Genomic DNA, 11,558 nt, shown 5'->3' with positions numbered 1-11,558 from the left:
TTTCACATTACGTTAATGAGAATTGCATGAGAAAATGGTACAAAAATATGGGTCTTTTCGAAATATAATTATATTGATGTTTTTTTGTAGACATCCTGAAGATTTACCACCTGTGGCATTTCACCTCTTTAACAAAACTTCAGCTGGATAATAACGTTATTGAGAGGATTGAAGGATTAGAAAACCTCACTAATTTGGTCTGGCTTGGTGAGTTCAGGTTGTCTTATTGATATCAAAACAGATGCGGACACTAATAATCTGTAAATCCTGTATTCCTCAGATCTGTCATTTAATAATATTGAAGTGATTGAAGGACTGGACTCTCTTGTGAAACTTCAGGACCTGAGTTTATTCAACAACCGCATTTCTGTCATTGAAAACCTGGACGCGCTGCAAGACCTGCACATCCTCTCTTTTGGAAACAATGCAATTGCTCAACTTGAAAATGTAAGCCAACTGTATTTTAAATGATACGCTTGTGTGATAAAGCGTGTCTGATTTCATTGTATGCAGCTATCCACTTATCCAATTAATTTAATTAATCCATGAACGTCACTCAAACATAAAGCTGAAGAAACTCGTATCTAATCCCGCAGGTGTTATACCTAAGAAAGTTTAAGAATTTACGCACTCTCAATCTTGCGGGAAACCCCATCTGTGAGGAAGAGAGGTACAAGACATTTGTGACAGCGTATCTTCCAGACTTAGTTTATCTGGACTACAGACTGCTGGATGAACAAACGGTAAGGAAGACATTAATTAGTCATTTCTAGTTTTTTGACTGCTTTATAAGACCTGCATATTATTGTGGTTGTTTGGCTTAATTTTGGATATCTCCCGTGAAAAGGAAGCACACTAGCATACTTTTACAAGAGTACTTGTTAACTTTGAAAGAACATACTTAAGTGTGAACTGAATGTAATGTAAATACTTTTTAATTACACATTTGTAATGAAGTTGTCATTTATTTAAAATGTTAACTTAAGTTTAATATAAAATAACACACTGCAGTTCAAATTCTAATCAAGTACTTTAGTAGTCAAAACATCAAAATAAGTGTACTTCTGTAAGTCATGAAGGTGTACTCTCTGTGAGTACAATGGCCTTTTTAATTAAAGGGGTCATATGATGCGATTTCAATTTTTCCTTTTAACACGCCCCCACATGTCTACGTCCCAATGTGGGAAGATTTGCATAACGCCGCCCAAATGTTCACGCAAAGAAAGAAGGCGTAACTTTTATTCTCGCTGTAGTATTGTTGCCGCCGCCGCCATGTCGTGAAGAGCTGTGTGTTTCGTTGTGAAAGCGAAACTACTTTGGTCTTCCAAAAGAGGACGATATCCGCTTCGTCATGCCTGGAGCTGATCCGTGATCCTGATCCGAAGCGGAGTCCAGCCCAGGGTCGTCACATGTGGTTGCCGCAAGCCCGCTGAATGCCCATTGGATGCAACAAATGCCTCGTTTATAATGGGTTTGAATGTTTTTGTCTCGTCGCTCCGGCCGGACAGGGCATCACAATATGGTAAGGGGCGTAACATTTCCTGTCACACGCTTGAGGTATTTAACCAATCACAACGCACTGGATAGCTGGCCAATCAGAGCACACCTCGCTTTTCAGACCTATGAGCTTTGTAAAAATCGACGCGTTTCAGAAAGGCGGGGCATAGAGGAGAAACAATAATGTACAGTATGTGGAAAATAATGTGTTTTTTTTTACCTTAAACCACATAAACACATTTCATTACACCAAATACACAAAATAATGTTCTTTTTAGCAACATCATATGACCCCTTTAATATTTTATCTGCAAGTACATTTTTGAAGTACACTAGAAGTACACATTCAGTACAATTAAGCACAAGGGACAGATAACATTTGTCCTAATGTTGCTCTTTTATTCTTATTATATTTTAGTTCTGTTTATAATTAATGTGTTTTACATGTATTTACATATATAGCGTGAAACTGCCAATACAAAGTATAAGTATGCAATTGAGGGAATGCAACAAACTGAGCTGCAGAAACAGCAGGCAATGGAGGCTCAGAAGATCAGCAACGAGGAGCTTCAGCTGCACAAGGTGACCACCATTACCATTTAGATAAAGGCCTTTAATGTTCTAGGATTCATAATTCAGATTTACACATTTACTGTATTGAAGTCCCTCTTTTTCTACCGGACTAGCCTAGGTAATATATACTCTTCACACTGGTGAATAAATATTGCTTCCTTCTTTTACAGGATGCATTCGTGGAGTTCTTGAATGGACCTCAGCTCTTTAACAGCATGTTTGATGAAGATCCTGATGGGGAGAAACTGGCTCTCCTCCCTGGAATGGAAGCATTGATTGAGTCATATCCTTGTCAGGAATGCCAAATACAATAGATCTGCTATTAAAAATACTAAAAGGCCTCAAAACAATCCATTTACCTTGACAATCCATGTACATTTAAGAACAAAACGGAGGCTCTGTGTGTGCAGATATTTGATGCGGGTTTGACTCAGCATGCTCAGAGAATGGCTGAGGTGGAATCCTTTTTTACCTGTTCCCGTGAGGCAGTTGCTGACAATCGGCAGAAAGCAGCACAAATAGCAGCTGACTTTGAAAGCTCCAGGAGGCAGGTTAGTTTCTTCTCCCTCAGGCAAGCTGGGAAAATGATACAAGCAATTTCTCACCAGCTGGACACAACAAAATGCTCACAAATGAAATTCCATTCTATTGCAGAAAATAGTGGAGATGCACCAGATCACAGATGTCGAGCTACTTGAAGACCACATCAGTTCCTGCCAGGAGCAGGCCAACCAGCTCTTTGAAACCCTCATGAGTCTGGAACTGCAGCTGGTGGACCAACTGGAGGTCAGAATAAAAAACCTATAGACATATATTGTCACAGGAATTGTTGACCCCAAAATGTAAACATTTAGTGAAAATGTACTCACCCTCAGGCCATCCAAGATTTAGATGAGTTTATTTCTTCATTTGAACGGACTTGGAGAAATTTAACATTACATCACTTGCTCACCAATGGAGTGAATGGGTGCCGTCAGAATGAGTTCAAACAGCTGATAAAAACATCACAATAATCCACAAGTAATTCACACCACTCCAGTCCATCAACTGATGCCTTGTGAAGCGAAAAGCTGCATGTCGGTTTGGACTGTTTTCGCTCGTAAACAGTGCTTGATGTGTGCATATTTCTCTCCTGATTCAGACGAGATGACTTTCATTGGAGAAAGCAATATTATGGATAGAGGACGTCTTAATTGATTTATTTATTACAGACATGCATCTTCACAAGATGTTAATTGATGGACTGGAGTGGTGTGGATTATTGTGATGTTTTATCAGCTGTTTGGAATCTCATTCTGACGGCACCCATTCACTGTAGAGCATCCACTGGTGAGAAAGTGACGTTACGCTAAATTTCTCCAAATCTTGTAAAGAAACAAACTCATCTACATCTGGATCTGGATGGCCTGAGGGCGAGTATATATATTTTTTTAGCAAATTTTCATTTTTGAGAGAAATATTCCTTTAATGTATTATTATATATGGACCATATCGTAACAATAACCGAATAGAAGTTTCACAAATTTTTTGTCCTTTTTTTAAGGACATCTTCAAAGACTTTGAGAGGAACATCTCAGACATGGTTGGAGGGTTTATTGAATATGTGCAAGGGATATATCCTTTTGTCAACAAATCCTAAACACACACACACACACAAATACATTTATTCAAAAATAGTTCTTTGACTCTGGCACACATTTGCACAGTGCCGAGACCTGGAGAACCAGCACCATGAACAACAACTTGAGATTGCCTTGGCAACACTGGAGAAGGTGGTCAAAAATGAGCTAGAGGAGGAAATACCTGATGATATGGCCATGGTCAGTGGAAAACAGTCTTGATCGCTTAACGTGGAAACAAAAGAGAATCCCAGACACATATTTTAGTATTGATTGCTGTTTTGTCCTCATTTCTTATGCTGCTATGTAGCTGTTGGTAGATAAAGACACAGTGACCAATGCAGTCAGTGCTTCCCATGACACCCACCTGCTGAAGATTGATAACAGGGAGGATGAGCTACTGACGCGGATCAACAACTGGATGAGCGGACTGCTGAAATCAGTATGTGATAATGAACACGCTTCCTGTGCTGTTAGACATTAACAATAATATTATATTATATTATATTATATTACAGGCTCTTTTATTTTATTTATTTATTTATTTTTGTCATAGTGTAGCCTACCATGCAGTTGTCCAGGATCACACTTCCTGTGCCTGAACTTATTAACAATGTTATTTATTTTAATATTATATATTATACTAATTTATCAATTATATATTAAGTATTATTATACTATATTCTTATATTATATCATATTATATTGTTTTGTCACAGTGCAGCCTACCACGCAGCTGTCCTCACAAAGATTTTTTATTATTAAATAAAATGTAAATGTTGGAATCTTTTTGTTTGTGTTAATAGATACATGATGAAGAAGTGAAGAGGAATCGCAAGCGCATCTCAGAGATCCGAAACTACGTTAGTTACGTGAAGGATGAGCTGGAGGACATGCGATTGTCTGAGCACCATTAAAATGTTTCTCTAGTCAGAGTCATAAAAAAAATAACTGTAAACTAATTGAGCTATTTTTGTTGTTAGTAAACAAGTATGCAGCTGTATTATTTTATTAAACACAGAGATGCATTAGTTTTAATGTGTTTTAAAGTTTTTTGTGTGTTTTATGCAATGCTGCCATCTACAGGGAGGTACCAGTGTTACAGCAATTCCATTTGTTGACTGTGAGCTGTACATAAAAGGGCATTTCTCAAATGGGGTGTAGGCAGTTGTATATATATACAAATGTAGCATTACAATTACACATATCTAAATTTACTTAAGTTCCCATAGCTAACACAATCCTTTCTGCGAAGCATGTGTTTCATGTACTTTGTTTATCAAAATATCACACATTAAAAAATATCATAATACCAACAAGAATGGTACTGTTTATCTATTTATACAAACTGACGACCGTTAAACATGTTTAACTGGCAATTTCGTTGTTTAGAAACAGCTGTCACATCTTCAACATTAACGACTCCCAATATTTCTACAGTAACGCTTCCATCAAGTAGAACTACAAATCCCTTCATGCTTTTCCCAACGCAGCCAATGAGCATTCAGCGTCATTGTTACTCGACGTCCGTCATCCAATCAGTTACCAGCATGCTGGGTCACATGACTCGCCGTTGAGCGCCCTCATTCTGCCGTGAAGGGGACGTAACCGCGCGTCCTGCGGGAGAAACTCCGAAACTTACGCATCGCGCTGTCAGTGTCGCGTTTTCTCCCGTTCCAGCGCGTCATATAAGCGCTGCTCGGCCGCTTGAGCTCGGGGAGAGCCCCGCGGAAGCGATCGATCATGCCGGTCCGTACCGACTGCTGTCAGGGCTCGCCGCTGGCCTGCTTGGCCTCGGCCTCTCTCGTTCCGCCCCCGCCGATCAATACCCAGCAGCCCGGCGTCAACACCTCTCTGCTCTACAGCGGCTCCCAGTTCCGCGGCTACCAGAAGAGCAAAGGAAACTCCTATGATGTCGAGGTGGTTCTGCAGGTAAACATGTATGCTTAGCAACGAGTGAGCTCCCTAGCTAGGCAGTATTCTGGATTTCAACGCACCTACGAATCCAAATGACTGTGTTTGTCCAGAACTGCTGTCTAGGTAGAGTTCACGGTGACTGCGAAGCTCTAAAATGGTGTTTGTTTGTTTGTTTGTAAGTAGGCAGTCTACTAGGTAGTTTTGTGTCCAGAAGTGCTGTCTAGGTAGTTTACATACAGTGGTGGGCAAAATTAATAGAACACTAGTATTTTCACCAGCTAAAAAAATGGTTTTATGTCAGTTATTTCTATCTTTTGCTGTAGTGTGTCAGTAGGAAATATCAGTTTCCATTTCCAAACATTCATTTTGCCATTAATTGTAATGGAATTATTAATTGTAATAACTGAAATGGAAACTGATATTTCCTACTGACACACTACAGCAAAAGAAAAGAAACCATTTTTAGCTGGTGAATATACTAGTGTTCTAATAATTTTGCATGTGTAATATTTATGTGCTAAACACATTTCCCATTTCTAATATTGTATGTCAGTGAATCTTCAGTTACAGTCAGTATGGATCAGTTACCCATTTTTGCCAATTTGAGTGTCATAACTTCATGTTTGAGGCCAGGTTAGCACTTTCTAATAGTTTTATTGAATGTTACTGCACTGACCCACATTTGCAGTTCTGTTCATCCTTGATTTTATTAAAAACCTTTGCTTTGGACCCACAGCACGTGACCATGGAGGACTCATACCTGTGTGGATACCTCAAGATCAAAGGTCTGACAGAGGTGAGACAGACTCGTGGTCAGTGTGACTGCATAATCATACTGTGACCTGTTTACTAAGTCTGTAATGTGGTATTTAGTAGCTGGTGATCAGTGTATGACAGGATGTGAGATAAACAAAAGCTACTCTTGTTTGTGTGAGAGTTTCTGCTTTTGTGGTCTTCTGGTTTGTCTGCGATACTGGAGCAGTGCACAGTGGGTTTGGAAGTGCTGCTGTCCTCACACTGATAGTGATTTCATCAAGATACAGAAGCCTGAATCCACTTTAAACAGCCGAATGCTCTAAGCTTTATTGATCTGCAGCTCAGTTATAGTGTGTCAAGGAATTATAAAACAGATATGACAATTGGTATTTTGATATCGGTTGTTTCCCTGAAATTGCATAAAAGCATACTTTTTTTTTTCTTCCAGTCTAGCCATCTATAACTATAACAAGCAGATTCAAAATGTTTAAAAGAAAGAAATTAAATTTAGTTAAAAATAATCAAAGAATGGTTGTTATCCATTGTTTTCCCTAAGAATTTCAGAGAAGAATGATATTGAATCATTTTCATGTCAGTTTTCACTAATATTGTGAAATATTTTTTACAATTTAAAATAATTCTTTTCTATTTGAATTAGTTTTAAAATATAATTTATTACATAATTATAAATCAGATTTTTCAGCAAGCATTACTCCTGGTTTGATTCATTTGGTGACTGATTTTGTGCTCAAATATAATTTATTTCTTATTATTATCAATGTTGAAAACAGTTGTGCTGCTTAATTTCGATAAAATTTTTTTATTTATTTGAAACCGAAATCTTTTGTAATTTTATAAATGTTTTTACTGTCACTTTTGATCAATTTGCTGAAAGTATGAATTTATGAAAATAAAATAAATAAAAACATAAAATAAAATAAAAAATCTTTGAACAGTAGAGTATTTTTATTAAAACATTCCAGTATATAAAAATACTACATGAATACTTCAGTAAACATTTGGTGCAATTAAACCATTAAATCAGAGTTTTGAGTTGGCTATTTTAAATGGACACTTTGAACTGATTAATGAAAATGAATTGGACTTAACCAACTTTAATGCTATACTTAAGTTTAAATAAGAAACGCTATTAAAACATCAAAACGTCATGAGACGAGGAAGAATGGCCAAATAAAAAGTGCACTGACAATGATGCGCTATTCATTTGATGTTCATTTGGTTTGATGATCTTTTTCGAGAATAATTAGTGTGTCTGTGTCAGAAATGTATATCAGATCACAGCAAAGCTGACTGAAGGCAAAGCATTACTCATCCCGCTCTGCTGCTCTCTGTAGGAATATCCCACGCTTACTACATTCTTTGCTGGGGAGATCATAAGCAAGAAACGGCCTTTTTTAACCAGGAAATGGGACGCGGATGAGGATGTCGACCGAAAACACTGGGTAATAAATAATGTCATGATTCAGTGTGAGCATAATGCTCTACACTCATGCATCATGACTCAAATGTGAGTAGAACCTGAGCTGCTAAAATATGTTTTTCTCTTCTTTTTCCTCAGGGGAAGTTTCAAGCATTTTATCAGTACGCAAAGAGCTTTAATTCGGATGATTTTGACTATGAAGAACTAAAGAACAGTGACTACGTCTTCATGCGGTGGAAGGTATACTATATTTCATGAATAAAACCATATGCAGTACTGTTCAAATGTTTGGGCTCAGTAAGATTTTTCTTGATGTTTGAAAGATATATTAATACTTTTATTCAGCAAGGATGCATTAAGTTGATCAAAAGTGTCAGTAAAGGCATTTGTAATATTACAAAAGATTTGTATTTCAAATAAATGCTGTTCTTATGAACTTTATATTCATCAAATAATCCTGAAAAAAATATTATGTATCAATATTAAGCAGCACAACTGTTTTAATTATTGGTAATTATAAGAAATGTTTTTTTGAGCAGCAAATCAGCATATTATTATGATTTCTGAAGGATCATGTGACACTGAAGTAATGATGGTGAAAATTCAGCTTTGTGTCACAGGAATAAATTACATTTTATAAAACGGATAGTTCCGGTCCTTGATTCTGATTGGCTGAGCCGCGTTCGAAGCTGTTGTAAATTACACTACGAACATACACCTTTGTTTACTTCTGTGTGTTGCTCGGCAACTACTTTTTTGGAACCACAACTGTTTCAGAGGAACTACATTGTTTGGCGGAAGAATACTGTTTTTATTTATATTAGTACACTTTATTTGCTCTTGTTTTATTTTGTGAAACCTTACTACGTATATGGAATAACCGTTTTATAAAAGCAACAAGCCCCGTGAAGCCGTGGTTTACAGTAAATTTATAACAGCTAAGGGGGTTTTAGGGTTATAAATTCACTGTAAACCACGGCTTCTTGGGGCTTATTGCTTTATTAAAATATATAAAAATAGAAAACCATCATTTTAAATTGTAATAATATTTCACAGTATTTCTGTTTTTACTGTATTTTGTAATCAAATAAACCCAGCCTTGGTGAACATAAGAGACTTCTTCCAGAAAAATCTTACTGACCCCAAACGTTTGAATGGTAGTACATCAATAGAAGTTAAATAAACATATACAAATCTAGTGAAATTGTGTAAATAAATCAAATGTTGTGTTTGTTTGTTTCAGGAGCAGTTCCTAGTTCCAGATCACACAATCTTTGCGCTCCTTGTTTTGCTATGCAACCTGAAAAAGCTCAGTTTATAAGAATCTCAAGTATATGGAAGCCTGTTTCCACCACGCAATGTGAACATAAAGGTAATTGACTTTTTTTTATTACACAATTCTTAATTTATTTCTGGCAAGTCTGAGTGTATATCTTTAAATTTGTAGTTAGGATCTCGCAATTCCGACTTTTTTCTTGCAATTCCAAATCTGTATCTTGCAGTTCTGACTTTTTTTCTCAGAATTCAGATTTAAAATCTTGCAATTCAAATTTTTTTCCTTGGAAATTCAAGTTTATATCTCGTAGCTTTGAAGTTTTACCTCAGAATTTCAAATTTCAGGAAAGAAAAAGTCAGAATTTTTTCTTGGAATTCTGAGTCTGTATCTCGCAATTCTGACTTTTTCCCAAAAAATTCTGAGTTAACATCTTTTAAATGACCTTTTTCCTTCGAATTTCGGAAGTTTATATCTCGCAATTTTGACATTTTCAAACCTGTATCTTTTTTTCTCGGAATTCAGTTAACATCTCACAATTCTATTTTTTTCCCTTGTAATTTCAAGTTTATATCATACAGCTTTGACTTTTTTCCTCAGAATTTCAAATTTATATCTCAGAATTCCAGGAACATAAAAAGGCCATTTTTTTCTTGGAATTCCAAGTCTGTATCTCGCAATTCTGACTTTTTTCCCACAAAATTCTGAGTTAACAGCTCACAATTCTGGCCTTTTTCCTTTAAATTTTGGAAGTTTATATCTCGCAATTTTGACTTTATCTCGGAAATTCAAAGTTAAAACCTCTCGCAATTCAAATTTTTTTCCTTGGAGTTTCAAATTTATATCATGTAGCTTTGACTTTTTTTCCTCAGAATTTCAAAAAAATATCTCAGAATTCCAGGAAAGGAAAAAGTCTGTTTTTTTTCTTGGAATTCCGAGTGTGTATCTCGCAATTCAGATTTTTTTGGCCCAGAATTTGGAGTTTTTTCATCTGAATTTTAAATTGACATCTTGCAATTCTGACTTTTTCTTTCCCGAAATGAACATCTCATAATTTTGACACTTTCTCTGAGAAAATAAAAAGTTGGAACTGAGAGAAATAAAGTCAGAATTGTGCTTTAACATTTTTTTTTTTTTTCTGAGGTGGAAACCGGCTTTCTTACAAGTAGGGTTGCAAAAAGGTGGAAAATTTCTAGTAAATTTCGGAAACGTTCCAGAAATTTTGGAAACTTTCCAGGATTTTTTTGGAATATTCCAGGGATTTTTGGAAAGTTTCCGGAAATTTACTGGAAATGTTCCACCCCTTTGCAACCCTACTTACAAATCTCTTAGGTTTGAGAATAATCACTTCTCACTTGTTCACTTTAATGTTGACAGCTCAGAGAGTATTGATTGGTATTAGCTCCAATGTCACGCGGCGTGTCGGAACGCAAGGCTGCAGAAGCGTAACGTGGCTTTCAGTCCTTGCCGAAGATGTCATGATGAATAAGCAAGTGTTTTTATTGGAGGGCTCAGGAAGACTTTTCAAAGCAAACAGTCCAGATGGTGGACAACACTGTTATTTTAAACCACCCATCAGCCTCGAGGCGCAATTTTTGAGAGCCATGATCTGATGCTACGGCAGCTCTGGTGATCTACATCCATTACAGCTTAACAATGCACAAAATGTAACGGCTGAGGCTTTAAGGAACCTCTCGCGAGGTGCTGAAAGATTGGGAGACACGTTTATGATACAAAACCCATTTAAGCTTTAGTCAAACCCCTTTGCCTTAAAAATCAGAGATTTGTCTATAAACCACTTTTATAATCATTCGTTTTAAGCTCTGTACAGAAAGACTTATAAGAATGTGAGAGTTACGAAAGGGCATTTGAAATGAAAGATTGCTGCACCTCATCCGCCAAAACCTCCTTTTTAATTGTAGACTAGCACGTGTTTAACAACAGGTTCACGCCACATTTCAACCTAGCTATGTTGAGATGTCCCAATGACATTTTGTACATAGAAAATTCTTTATTTTGGCTCATCCCATGGCCAAATTCCACTAATGCTGCACATTAACGCTCATGCAAAATGTCTAAAACACACCCAGTAATTGACATGTTTTGCAAATATGTGTAAATTTGACACCCGTTCCTGTTTGGGTTCTTTTGTTGTCCTTCAAACCAGAAATGTGGTCACAGAGAAATGTTTATGAAGACGTAAGATGCTTGTTTGCTGCGCCTAATAATCTGCTGCCTGAAGGTCAAGATTTATTTCAAGAAATGCTAAGCAAATGAAAGGCCACTGCACATGCTGTTACAGTACAGAAGGAGGGGATGTACATAATAGGGCTGTTTGTGGTGTACACAAATGATTTCATTCTCTACAATTATGAGTGATCTTTTTATTGGCACAAAAGGATAAGAAAATAAAGACTCTATTGAACCGGATGCGAGTTTGTTTGTTTTGTGTGTGTGTGTGTGTGTGTGTGTGTGTGTGTGT

General features: G+C 36.7%; 2 protein-coding genes across 2 annotated transcripts in view; both read left to right on the top strand.

Annotated features, from left to right (window-relative positions):
• drc3 (dynein regulatory complex subunit 3) overlaps positions 1-4,606 on the top strand; it is a 5,176-nt gene extending 570 nt beyond the window's left edge. The window contains exons 3-13 of the mRNA XM_016452571.1: positions 91-207; positions 281-447; positions 597-743; positions 1,960-2,079; positions 2,241-2,353; positions 2,447-2,621; positions 2,725-2,856; positions 3,614-3,684; positions 3,767-3,890; positions 4,000-4,131; positions 4,496-4,606. Coding sequence (XP_016308057.1) covers positions 91-207; positions 281-447; positions 597-743; positions 1,960-2,079; positions 2,241-2,353; positions 2,447-2,621; positions 2,725-2,856; positions 3,614-3,684; positions 3,767-3,890; positions 4,000-4,131; positions 4,496-4,606 — 1,409 coding nt within the window. The remainder of the gene's footprint in view (positions 1-90; positions 208-280; positions 448-596; positions 744-1,959; positions 2,080-2,240; positions 2,354-2,446; positions 2,622-2,724; positions 2,857-3,613; positions 3,685-3,766; positions 3,891-3,999; positions 4,132-4,495) is intronic.
• Positions 4,607-5,272: 666 nt separating this feature from the next.
• Positions 5,273-9,124, top strand: LOC107662511 (glucose-induced degradation protein 4 homolog). Its single transcript, XM_016452570.1, has 5 exons — positions 5,273-5,621; positions 6,343-6,402; positions 7,718-7,825; positions 7,942-8,043; positions 9,047-9,124. Exons 1-5 carry the CDS (start codon positions 5,433-5,435, stop codon positions 9,122-9,124), a joined length of 537 nt encoding a protein of 178 aa, XP_016308056.1. The 5' UTR covers positions 5,273-5,432.
• Positions 9,125-11,558: the final 2,434 nt, after the last annotated feature.

The sequence above is a fragment of the Sinocyclocheilus anshuiensis genome, unplaced genomic scaffold (assembly GCF_001515605.1).
Source record: "Sinocyclocheilus anshuiensis isolate Anshui unplaced genomic scaffold, SAMN03320099.WGS_v1.1 scaffold1265, whole genome shotgun sequence".
NCBI lineage: Eukaryota > Metazoa > Chordata > Actinopteri > Cypriniformes > Cyprinidae > Sinocyclocheilus > Sinocyclocheilus anshuiensis.
This window is presented reverse-complemented; position numbering and strand designations above follow the sequence as displayed.